Genomic DNA, 13,895 nt, shown 5'->3' on the forward strand with positions numbered 1-13,895 from the left:
TGGAGCTCAAATGTGTTGCAGGGGAAAGATATCCGTTGCTGGACAGAAACAATTACCTGTTTCGTCACTAATATAACATATTGAATAAGTAATTTGGGTTTTATTAAATTACGAGTTCAATGAATAATAGACTTTGGAAGAGCTCCCACAAAGACAGACTTTATGAAGCCAAGTGGGAATTTAATAATTTTTCTAAATAACTGAATTTTTCAAAAGAACCCTATTATTTCATGTAAAATGCCAGATTTTTGAAAAACAACATAATCTGTAATGTATGATGTAAACATATATTGGATCAACAGCAACATTACAATACAATACAGATATAGTTTACAGATATAGTTTGTATGGTTATAATGATGTCAGCTCCATCCAATGATGATAATTATCGATCTCAAGCTATTAGCTACTTGAGTATTTACGTTATATTTAAAAAAATATTCAACTCGAAGCAAGAGACCAAGCTAAATATTTAGATACATGTTTTTTTAATATGCTCCAATCCAAAAAGGAAATAAATAGTTGAGAAGACATATATTTTGAATTCCTTCAGAAAGGCAGAATCAAGTATCTATTGATCTGAATCCCTTTGGATTGGAGAATAAAACCTACAAATAACAATAGAAAGAAAATTAAGTTCAATTAATGATGGCCGTCACCTTATTCTCAGTTTTTTGACCAACTGGAAATGCCAAATTGTACCACAAAGTGCTTCAGAATATATATTTCTTTTTAAATCCTTTCAGGGATAAAATACAGTGAACACAGGGAGCCCCCTTCACTTTAAGACAAGACCTCAAACACAAAAAGTGCTCTGCAGATCAATTTGTGTTTTTATTTAGTGTCACATCAAGCACTGCATGAGATGACCTTAAAGCTAGTTTTGAATGAAATGGTAGGCTTATTGGTACTTGTTTACTGAATTGAATTATTGTCTTCTGCTGAGTCTTTCTGCAGCGTCTCTGAGCTTGAAAACAGAACTATTGGATCTTTTTTCTAGTTCTGATCCGTTTGCTGGTTTGCTTCTCTCTTATTGTTGGGTTTGTGCCGGGGCTCAGGCTGCATGCTGGTCCAACAACACCGTTCTCTGACCCCTGCAGCCTGACAGGCCGCTCTGATAAACTCATATCACACACATGACAGGGAAACCGAAGACCTGGCCTAATTAGCAAGCGGATGAGAAAGATGGAGTGAGAAGGGGAGAGAAAGGAGGGATAGTAGATTGAAAATCAAAACGAGGAAGACTTTATTAACAGAGCTGGCGACCCCTGGTTATTTATTCATGGGATTACTAAAGAGGACTTTGGAACAGAGTGCCCTGCCAAGTTCCCAGCAACCATGTTGCTGTTTTGCTCCTGATAGGTTGCTAAGCATCACTAACTCATTCGTTCCCTCTCTCCTTCTCTGCCTCATACAAACACATGCATGCACTTGACACCTTCCTCAGTAGACTTACCTGTCCAGGTATTCCAGTAATCCAGGCCAAGCCTTGTCAGGTGGAAGAAAGTCTATCCCAGGGTGGAGACAGGGGGAGGAGAAGGAGGAGGAGGGGGGAGTCGCTGTAAGTCTAGCCGGTGGAGGGGTGGAGGAGGGAGGGGGAGGACCAGAGACAGGGGGCAGGTAAAGGGGATCGTATTCAGGCTCCTGGGGACAGGAGGCTTGGCGTGGCACCGCACTGCCCACCCAACATCAACACTCTCAGGTTCCCTGGCTCAGATGGGCCAGATAATCACCCTCTCTCCACAGGGACCATCTGGAGACACGGAGGGAGGGAGGTGAGGGCCATATTTTATTTCCATAAAACATAAGTTAATTTATCTGCTGGCGAGATGAAAAAAAACAAAAAAAACACTCCCCCCCCCACCCCCTTCTCTACCTGACAGCTGTTCCACACAAAATATCAACACATGAGAACAACATGTAACGCCTAACAACATCACACACATGTTCACGCTCCCAGCAGTGTTCCCTCTCATCTCTAAGTGTCTCCAGTTTGATTGACGCTGCTATCCCTGTAGAGATCAGAGGACAGCCACTGTGATTATCATCTCACCGTGGTAACCGAGACACCCCTAATCCCATAATAATCCTTCACAGTCAGTCAGCACCGTAGTGTTCTGACCTCCTGCAGGGAAAACAACACACACACAAATACATGTGCATGCAAACACACACACACACACACACACACACACACACACACACACACACACACATTATTTTGTCTCGTACATTAATGAGAAACACCTCCTCCAAACTTTGGCCAGAGCACAGCCCAGTTCTGAAACAGACACTTGCCTGCTGCCTCTCATTTCCAACGACAACATCTGCTGTATTAGCGGTAAGGTTTAAAAATGCGTCAGAGATACTGTTGCACACTTTGGTAATGTCTGTCCATTCTCACAGGTAAAAGAAGAAAAAGTGATACCATTCAAATTCAAGTTCACCTGGACTAGACACCTGTAAAAAAAAAAAAAAGTACAGTTTGAGACCAAAAAAATTGAGACAATTTAAATAAGACATTCATCTATTAACAAAATACAAAAACATAGTAAAGTAGATATTTTAATACATCCTCCTACTTAATTAATATACAGTATACCTTAGTCCTTATATACCTTAGTCTAAAAGCTTCTAAAAACCTAAAGCTGTTTACATAATGTTGAGAGCTTTGGGTGTTGATGTTTGTTGTTCCATCCGACACATCTGTGATTAAATTTAAAATGTTTCCTGATTTTGTCTGGATTGTGTTTCGTCTCACTGTTTAGCTGTCTGTTGTTATATTGCCTTGTATCTTGCTTTTGTCTGTCAAAGCGCTTTTTTAAACTCTTTTTTAAAAATGCTACATTAATAAAGTTTTTACAGACACTGTAAACCTGTAACATCATTAGCCTATTGATGCAATTAACTGCCATCACTGGGATTTACTAGCAGCTTTTTAAAGATAATTCTTTGGAAATTTGATGCTTTTATTTGAAAGTGATTTAAAGTAAAATCAAAATTGTAACTGCAACAACATCTCTCTTTTTTTTAATAACTTACCCCAACTTTCCCCAACATGGGAAAAAAAACAATTTGGATATTGTAGATTATGTGACTTCCTGTTGGCTGAATACATTTGAAAGACTATTGAAACAATATAAGAGCGTCTCCTATATTATGCAATATTATACAATAATAGATATCTCATGTAATAACTTGAAATGCAATCACTTTACTGTAGTAGCCTTATTTAATATTACTACTAGTATTTACTACTAGTATTAAGACCAGTCAGACAGTTGATAGGGAGTTTAGTTTTAATACTGTGATCTGGATAAAGATGTAAAAATGTTCTTCAATATTATCAGAAACAGCAGCAGCGGTGAGACGGGGCCAGCTGTTTTATTAAGTTGCAGTAATTTCTTTTTAATTATTACTCTATTTTTTTCTTTTTGTGATTCATGTTGTGTTTTACAAAGTCCACTATAGGAACATGCATTAGCAACTAATGTACAGTGAATCAGAAATTCAGGTCAGTCTGATCAAATCCAGAAGCAACTCGAGTATGAAACCCATTCAATTCTGAAAGACCAGATACACTGTATGTATAAATATACATAATCTAAAAATACATACTTTGCATTGCACATGGAGAAAGAAGAATCGCTGGAGTCAAGGACAGGTAGCTTCTTTTTTTTTTTAGACAACCACATAAGTTTTATAAAATTAATTTAAATTCAAGCAGATTACAGTTTATATATTTCCAGCAGCATCAACAGCAGTATTTAAATACTGTCAAGAGGACAGCATGGTAGTTCGCAGTGGTGTAATTATACACAGCAGAGCCATTTCTTTCTCACTGGGCATTGAATACCAATAATGCCATGTTTAATCTGACTCTGGATTCTTGTTTTAATATATATATAAATATATATATATATATATATATATATATATATATATATATATATATATATATATATATATATATATATATATATATATATATAAATTATCTATATTCTCACTGTTCTCCTGCTCTTCTCTTGTTTTATTAATGACATGTTTTGCTCTCTGCCCTGTGTTTATTTATCAGTGCACATGCATGCTCTGTGAGGTGACTACAGCTTTTCTGAAGAAGTGGAGTGATGGCTGGTTCGCTCCCATGAAGCCCCTAACTGCAGTGAGATGTGCTCAGCAGGGGGTCTGGGAGTCAATGGATGTCACTGTTTAACAAGCTTTTTCAGCACTGTACTGTAGACAAGAAAAACTGCAGACTACAGACAGAACAAAGAAAGACCCTGCAAGTGTGTGTGTGTGTGTGTGTGTGTGTGTGTGTGGGTGTGGGTGTGGGTGTGTGTGTGGATATGGTAATAACACACGACTATGGTTAGCAAGTTGGAGGGGTGCACACCCTATACACACACTGTGGGGGGTCCAAATGGGTCATAATTTCACCTCCTTATACGAAATTGGTTGCCCTGCTTTTAATTTCTTTTTTTTTGGTGGCAAAGTGAGCCCCGGTGGCACTCTTTATATCCAGATATACCTGTGATTACTAGAAAATTTGATATTCCTGCTGTTCTTTTATTCCTTTCACCCACACAAAGGTGAAACTATTGTGATGGTGGCTTGATACTCAAGATACATTCCTCTTAAAGGCTGAATAGATTGCTATAAGTTATTTCACAAAACACACACAGAAAGAGAGACAAACTAACATATAATAGAAATAACGGCGCAACAGTCCCGCCTTGATGCCGCGTTTATTGAATGGGGCTATAGTGAAGCTGATTAAAGATGCATTGTGTAAGATATGGACAGAGTTATTGTTCTATGTGAAAGACGTCTATGTGTTCTGTAGCAGAGATATCTACTGAAATGAGCATGCTAACCAGCTAGCCCCGGCCCTTCCTGTCTTGTAATACCACTTGTTCCTCTGTAGCGTCCAGTCCGCCCTCAGTCCAGAGGTAAGTGGAGCTGCAATGAGTGCTTGTCAATAATAAGCTCTTTTCACAGCAGCCATTTTGGCATGTCATTGCAAGGTAAACACAGGTGTAATTAATAACATACATTTGACCCTGTTCCATTTTGGTGGGCCAGTGCTCTGGTATTGTGCATGCTAAATAGAATGGGGCCAAATTATTTCATCAATTACACTGTTTACCCTGCTATGGAATGTCAAAATGGCTGCTGTGAAAATGGCCCATACATCCATAGTCTGTGTGTGTTTTGATAGTTTGTTTATTGGATTAAATCCAAAGTGGTAGAAATGATAAAAAAAAAAACGACTTGCACCCTCACCTCGTCCTCCCCGCCGCAGGGAGGTTGATGCACCGGGAGTAGAGCCCTTGACAGCTGTAGGACACATACCTTCAAAAGATACATATCACATATGTCACGATTTTTACTGAATAACATTTGGCCTCCAACAATTAAAGGAGCTGTGTGTAGGATTTGGCGGTGAGGTTGCAGCTTGCAACCAACTCAATACCCCTCCACTCATCCCTCCCTTTCCAAGCATGTTGGAAAACTATGGTGGCCTTTATTAAGTAACGTAAAAATGTAAGACTCTCACTAGAGCCAGTGTTAAGTTTGTCCGTTCTGACTACTGTAGAAACGGCGGAGCAACATGGCTGACCACGTGAAGAGGACCCACTCTCTAGATATAATTTCATTTTTTTAAATATATGAATATTACGTTCCATTACTGCCAATTAATCCCCCTAAATCCTACACACGTCTTTTAATGGGATATCATTAATTTAAATATTAATCATTTGAAAGTGAAAATAATTGATGATTGCGTCGGACCTATTGTATGTAAAGTCAGTAACTGAATTTGCTGTATTCATTTGTGTTGTTGAACTGAAAAGTTTTACTTAAATAATTCACTGATCTCTTTTACTTTCACAGAGAATGTAAAAACAATGACCAACAGGTGGCACCACAATGGCTAACGTGAGGTTTTACATTTTTGTAATTATTTTTTCAAGATAACTTTTTATTATTTTAGTTTTCTTTTACATTTTCTGCTTTATTTGATAATGAGAGAGGGGATGACATGGACCAGACTCTGCGGTAATGACTCATCCTTAATGGTACGCTCCATTTTTGAATTAATTATTATTTCATTTGCATTTTCCCAGAAAAAATATATCATCTTAATATTATCTTAACTTAGTGGAACTGGACATGATTGTTAATTCATTTCTTTTTTTGTTTTCTTTAAATCAAGCCTGGAGTGAATCATAGCTTTTAGTAGTGTCTTGTCAATGAAGGAGCAGTGCCCCAATCAACCTGATGTCAAAAACAAAAACACATACTGTAGATTAGATATTAGAGAGGCCATGTGACGTCAAAGTTGGTACACATATAGTATGTATCTCCACTCATTCTTACTTATTAGATTTCCTGCAATAGGAAGCGATAAATCATTTTGTAGACTAATGTTGTGACGAATGTTTGCAACTAAATAATGATTTATGCCAAAAAGTCTTAAAAAAAACTATAATCAACATCCCATTTAACGTCATGGGCAGTCTCTTCTTCCGTCTCCCCTTCATAATGTGAAACATTCGCTGAAGATAAGGTTGTTGGCATATTTCATTACACTATCACAAGACCTGCAACTTGAGGTTGATATTGTCTCACTGGTGGATATCATTCTTTCCACCACCTGAATCCTCTGAAACGTGCAGCTGTTGATTAAATCAACACTTTATCACAGACGAACTTTTATGTCAGTGGCCCAATGTGCAGTAAAGTGCAGAGCACTGAGTAGATACAGTAAGTGTGCAATAAAACGTGTCAGAATGTGACATCTGCTAAACTCAACCAGCACAACTCATTTATTTTGGCATGGAAACACAATTTAAGAAGGATCAGAACTGGCCTGAGCAAAACAAAGTCCACTTATAGCATGTGATCCACACATCCATCTTCTTTATGTTAACAGACGGTATCAGATGCTCAGCGTCACTTTGTCTCGCTCCCCTCTTCTCTCTGTGTCTCAGGTACACCTTACAAACATACAGAGACAGTTGTAAAAGAGTGCACAAACTCACTAACACCACAGGGTATCACATTTTTATGACTGTTCTCAGTGGTGTAACTACAGTACACATCCATCTCTTCGGCATTAGCGTGATAGATATATTTTTCCCGCTGCCATTAGGGCTGAAGCAGTATGCTGTGCAAGGCTTGTGTATGCTAATGTGCCCTCTCACACCTGCAGTTTCCAATTACCCCTGAGGAATGGAGCCAAGACTCGGTTTGCAGCCACCAGCAATAATATGAGTAATGGCAAAATTGCACATGTCCTTTGTGGAAAATTGAAGAAAAAAAAAAAAGAGAGGAAATCATTTAAGAGGGGGTTGGAGAGGGCATGGAACAAGAGGCAAGAAAAGGAAAGAGAGGTAAAGGCAGGCAGAAAGAGGAAGTGTGAGGAAGAGTGCTGTTTTGCCTTGAAATTCTCGTCGCCACACTTCTATGTGCTGATTTCCCCGCTTTGAACATCATTTACAGCAGTCTAGCTCAGAAGCTATCAACTTTGGGGTTTGATGCTTTCCTCCGATCAGAATTCAGCACAGAGATAAACAGAAAGATGTGATCTGAAATAGAAATGCCCAGAGGCATCCACTTAGATACATCCATCTTGCTTTTCTGAATCATCTCAGCTCCTCAATCATCTGTGCTCGGGTTCCTATCTGATTTTGTTTTCCCTTTCTTGTGCTCCGTCAGCTACAGGCGAACCGAGCCAACTATGTTTTCCCTTTCTTCTACTCACTCTGCTCCGTGCAGACAGAGCCAACTATGCTGATTAGATATTTGTTTTGACCACGTGAGAGAGAGAAAGACAGATGACACTTGATAGGCCTATTTTCTGGGTATTGAGCTACTGATAGTGTGTGCGTGTGTCAGACAGGGGGGGTATTAGGGGACCTGGTGGCTGCTGGCCTTGATAACAGGGGGCGGAAAATCAATCACCCCCTGTGACAGCCATGTGAGTAGCCCCGCCCCTCTACCCCCCCTCTACTGTTCCTCTCTTTTTCAACCTCTGCTTGTCACTTATAGAGGATGATCTGCAACGCGCATGCAGGAAACCATAAGCACAGAGTATAACCAGGCACGGGGCACCTGGTAAAAGCCCTGGCAGGATTAGTGAGTTGTATGAGTTGATTACGGTGAGGAACACATGTTTAGGTCACTGTCTCTCTGACTGCACTATATGTTATTGCTCCAAACATTGTTCTTCTTAGCATACTCCCCTCTTTGCTTTGCTTTTCTCTCCCTCTCCATCCACAATCCCCCTCTCCTTCTCTCCCTCTATGCAAGTATGTGTGTGTGTGTGTGTGTGTGTGTGTGTGTGTGTGTGTGTGTGCGTGTGCACAAGCTGAATATGTTTAAGGGGTGAGGAGGGGGGCATCAAATCCGTAGAGAGGACTTGGCAGTTGCTCCTCTCCCTCTCGCTTCATTGCTTCGGTCCTCCCCAAATCCTATTTCACGGTGCCAAGCATCCGCTCCCTGGGATCTCCACAGCTCCCATCTCCAGACGCAGGTTTAAGCCCCTCTCTTGGCACCCGGACTGGGCATGAAGAGAGAAGGCATGTGACACACATCAGCACCGCCAGAGACAAAAACACACCTATTATATTTGCTCAGAGAGGGACCGGCGTCCTGCAGTGTGTGCAGTGCTTACTCACACAATCTCAGTCTCTCGAACTGTGTTTGATACATTCAGCAACCTCTGACATGAGTCGAGAGGTCACACATGAACCTGTAAAGCTGGTTCACTCAAATGCACGTTCATTCATTCATCAACTGAAATCAGTCAAGCAATCACACTCAAAAACTCATTCAGTCAAGAAACAACAAATCTGTTGAAGCTTCATCAATTAATAAACAGTATGCAAAACACTATAGTCACCTTCTGTTAATTTGTTCCCCCATTATACGGGGTAAACTCCTGCTTTAACGGTACTCCAATTAAAACCAATCAAAGCATTTAATTAGCTGCCAAATTACCTGAATCTACACCAACAGGGCCATGAAGCAGATGCAAGTCGCATTTAAAAGGCAACTAATGTGTTTTTGATTAACAGCCACTAGATGGAACCAAATACTTGAGTTTACTTTTCTGTTGCACATAAACAGCCATCAAGTGAGGTCTTCATTTTCTAAAATGATACACTATTACCCTGACCTGTGATAAGCTTTTCAATTCCCTTATAAAGTGCATGATGCAAATTAATGAAATCCACTTGAGTCTTCAGTCCTTGTAGATATCTTTAACATTAAAATGACACCAGACGACAAACACTACAGCCCAACTAATAATAGTAATAATGATAATTTTATTATTATTATTAATAATAATAATAATAATAATAATAATAATAGATATCTCCTTTAAGATTTGGTTGTATACAATCTTGTTACCAATATGGCAAGGCCAGTTTTCACTAATATGATATTTCTGATATACATGAATTATGTTTACAAGCTGGGGAGATGAAGCTCTGTTTAAAATCTACTGTAGTCAACTCTGTATACTCAAGGCTTTCTACACTTGATCACTTTTGGGATTTGAAGAATATCTATATCTTTATCCCATGCCTTGCAGTAATATCTGCCTATCCAAACTAACTGCAGTTGTTCCTCACAAACCTCATCCCATGGCCCATATTCTTTATTCTTATACAGGAATAAATTCAAATCTACAGCATAATAGGATCCACTGTTTGTGCTGACAAAAGTACAGAGTCAGCTGCTTGCGCTGCAACAAGAGCTGTAATGATTAAAGTACACATGGAAAAAATGATACTTAAAATCTGTTCAGCACTGAAAAAAAACATCACTGGAAAGCAGTTTACGGTTTCAGCCAAAAAACTAAATGTCAGCGTATAGACAATGGCTGATTGAACCTTTATTGACTTAGATTCAAGCAGATTTCAACATAATGAAGGTTTAAAACTCGACTTTGATACAGGGTCCCTCTACAAGAGCCACAACATCAGTGTATGATGCAGGATCCATCTTTGTTAATAGTTTATTTTTAAATGAACTTGCAGTTAATCAGATAGAGGTTTACTCTTTACTGCAGCAATTATAAGTACTTCAACCTGACACGTCACATTTTAAAGATTATAGTAGGATGCAAACATGCCTCATTTTGCCATATTCCACCACCATCTGCAGTCAATTGTGCCTCTGTGTCTGCAGAGAATGTCAGCACCTAATTGTATTTGTAAAGTAATCTGACATGTCTCGATTACTACCATAACACTCATTACTATGTCTTGTTAATGTGAAATAAATGTCCCAGATATGCAGATGGCAGATTCTTCCCACACAGGACTGATGGCAACATGAGGAGAGTAACCCACTGCCCCATATGTAGCTCTCCCTCGCCCACACAGAAGACAGAAGGAAGGCAACGAACAATCACCTAGTTCCTCCAGATGGAACAGTAATAGTCAGTCAACTATGAGATAATCAAAGCAACATCAGTGGAAACATCAACCTATGCTGCAAACTGAACAGCAATTTCGGCCCTGGTTATCTGAAAATTAAAGTCAGGAAATCTGATAATTTGCTGATCAGTACATAATCAGATTTTTTTTAGAATTTTTAGAAATTTAGATTCAGACAGTAAGAAATAGTTACAAACTTGATGGTTAATTTCTGGGATGGAAAAGTCTGTGATGTGAGTTCATCATTGTGAGGTGAGAAAGTTATTTTTTCATTCCAAAAAGTCAGCTTTTCTCGAGTTCTTATTATAGTGCATTATGGTATTCTTATATCTGCTGTGGTGGCACTGCATGAGCTATCTTAAACTTTTGATTACCATTGCGCTTTCTGTAGGTGTGATAGGCAGTAGGTAAAAAGAGAATAGGAGGCACTCATATCTCCACAACATGACAATGATGGTGAACAGTGGGAGAGAAGTGTGTGTGTGTGTGTGTGTGTGTGTGTGTGTGTGTGTGTGTGTGTGTGTGGAGGGGGGGGGGGGGGGGGTTGCGCCCCTTGATGCTTCCCTATTTGAACAAAGGTGCCCTCTTGGATACCTCTCAACTAGATAAAACATAATAAAGTGCCCTCTGGGGGCCCTTAAAGTTGAGAAAACATGATGAAGTTTCCTCTCGGGGTGTCCTTGCGTGAAAACATTAGGCAGTGCCATCTAGTTTGCCCTTCCAGTAGAGAAATCGTGATGGAGTGCGCTCCGTGGTGCCCTTGCAGTGGAGAAAATGTAATGCAGTGCCCTCTAAGGTGTCCTAAAAATGTAGAAAACATGGTGCCATATAGTCTGCCCTACATGCTAGAAAATGTCATGCGTGATGTTGCCCCACCTCATGCAGATGGTGCCCTTTTGATATTCTCCGTCTTCCACTGCATGACAGTGACATAAAACACAACATGCACGTAATTGTCACAGCCCATAAACGAAGAGCATGATTTAATCCGTCCACTGAGGCAAACTCATCATTACACACTAAGTGCCCCCGAGGTCTTGAGGGAGGTAAACACAGCATCAAGCATTAGTAGGTCAGAGCTAAAAGTGCTGGATCCCTATTTATTATTAATAGTTTCTGCACTAATTGAAAGTCATAACTCCACAAATGAAACGTCTGGGGCAGACGTCACGCCCTGCAGCCCTGCAGCCAGAGGACACCACCCAAATGGAGAGGCAGCTTATTTTAGATTTTCTCTGCGCTCATACTTGCAATTGGGTTCAGTAAGATTTAGTAAGAGTCACATTGTGTCACAAAAGAGCAACAATGGCAAGGTTGCTGTTGTGTAGCTGCAGTTAACATGAGCTCTGTTACATAACATAGACTGTGAGCTCTGACTTCAGTGTTTTCTTATTATATTAACTTATTATTTCTGTTTGTAGTCTTTAGCTTGATTTTTTTTTATCTTGAGTCAGTTTATTGATGATATGTTGTTTTGTTGGTATTATGATGTTAACAAGTCATCTGGGCACGTGTGTGTGGTTTCTTCCTTCTCATAATCAAATGAACTTCTGATCAATATGCATAAACAGCCCATATGGAAAAGTGTGGCATAACAGGTATCACTTTATGATGATTGTTTATAGATTGTATCAAATGGATTTATTCAAGATTATTAAATCATATGCAGAGTGATGATTAAAAGCCCTTATTAATGACTTGTTAAAACAACAGACTTGATGGTTTATTAGAAAGTGAGAGTAACATGTGCATTTATTATTAGACTATAAATGGATTATTAACAACAGCCAAAAGGGATTTTTCAAAACCAACATGAGTTCTTATTAATGGATTGTAACAAAAGCATTAATAAATGATAATTAACAATTAATAAAGTAATTATTTACTATCTTAAAGCGTTAGGGAAAGTGGTACCAAGGAACATTAATTTACAAGACAATAAGTTTATTACAAGCTCACTGCTGAGCACATATACATGTCTTGTAGGATTATTACTATTGTAATTAAATATTACAGTGTCTTTGCTTTTATGTGTGTGCGTTGGAGAGAGTGTGTGCGTGTGCGGTCACAGTATGTTGTGAAAGCAAGTGGCTGGCATTTAGGGAATGTGAAATGTCTCCTAAATATACCCAGAGGTTATACTGTTACACATATGAGATATGCTATAGAGAACTATGATACAACAACTACGTCAAATAGTGAGATCTGCAAAACATAGCATAGCACACTCACATAGTACATTTATCAAGTACTGTACTTGAGTGTGCTATGGTATACCTGTACCTTACTTGAGTATTTAAATGTTAACCTACTTCATAGGCCTACTCCACTACATTTAAGAGGGCTGTAATGTTATGAAATAGTTACTTCTCAGATTAAGATTGTAAAACCCTTTAATCAGCATATGAAATATGTTGCATTGTTATGCGGTGAATTAAACCAGCAGCGGTACATACAATAATAATCCAAATATGTTGCTAATGCTGTTTTGCCTTTAACTTTTGGCTGATGATACCATTGTACTATTTCACTTGTCATAGAGTATTTTACTCTGTTTGCTACTTCTGAATACCATGTATGTACGTAAAAACAATCCACGTTTTTCAAAGCCCTCATAACATTGGCAAACCACAACAACAGTGAGATTATTTAGACATTGTTGTGGCTTCTGAAGTTCGGCTCTTATTTTTGGGACATGCTTTATGAGTTTTGATTGCTGCATGTGGAGGGTCATCACTTTTTACAGTGCAGCATTCAGATGTAGGCTACTCCAGGAGAGGTGAGTGAATGACCACAGTGCGCATGCGCACCACAGTCATCTGACGGAGTGAGAGCTGTGGACGTTTCACGGGCCACCGCTCTACCACGGAGCGGGACACACAGACAGCCTCCATAAAGGACCGTAAAAAAAACCTGTTCAACAGACGAGGAGGAACCAGGAAGGCTACCCGGACCTTCGGTGGTTTGCTTGCGGTGAAATCCCCCCTGAAATGTAGCCAGCGGCGTGAGTGTGGGTGGTTGTAGTCGCTCGGTCTCTGCATGGCTCTTCTCAGGGATGCCATGAAAATCAGAACAGCCGACTGAGGGACCGCTGCTCCTCGCTATCACAGACACGGCGGTGGCGGTGAGCGATGGCTGCTGGTGGAAAGATCCACGGTAGGTAGCGTTCACGAAGATCCGAGGAGAGCCGAACGTCTCTGTCACAGTTAAGTCGCGGCCGGAGGTGTCTCAAGGATGGATTTCACTCTGCTCCGGAACATCATCAGCAGATACGTAAGGGCCCACGTCTGTCACTATACTGTCACAACTGTAACTCTTGTGTCTGCAAAGTGCATCGATTTTTACAATGCATGTTACATCTACCGTACAGTGTGTGTTGGAAATGAACTTGCACACCACCACTGCACTGAACGTGGACCCGCAGGATGATGAACACTT

General features: G+C 39.8%; 1 protein-coding gene across 7 annotated transcripts in view; it reads left to right on the forward strand.

The window, feature by feature from the left end:
* The first annotated feature begins 13,301 nt into the window (after positions 1–13,301).
* Positions 13,302–13,895, forward strand: part of LOC137868316 (phospholipid-transporting ATPase IH-like) — a 31,919-nt gene continuing 31,325 nt past the window's right edge. For all 7 annotated transcript variants that reach the window (XM_068705015.1, XM_068705016.1, XM_068705018.1 and 4 more), the window contains exon 1: positions 13,302–13,730. In XM_068705015.1, the coding sequence (XP_068561116.1) occupies positions 13,692–13,730 (39 nt within the window). In that variant the 5' untranslated portion in view covers positions 13,302–13,691. The remainder of the gene's footprint in view (positions 13,731–13,895) is intronic.

Source organism: Cebidichthys violaceus, unplaced genomic scaffold, assembly GCF_023349555.1.
Source record: "Cebidichthys violaceus isolate CVI_PGR_0920_01 unplaced genomic scaffold, fCebVio1.0.p SCAF_11, whole genome shotgun sequence".
NCBI classification, from domain to species: domain Eukaryota; kingdom Metazoa; phylum Chordata; class Actinopteri; order Perciformes; family Stichaeidae; genus Cebidichthys; species Cebidichthys violaceus.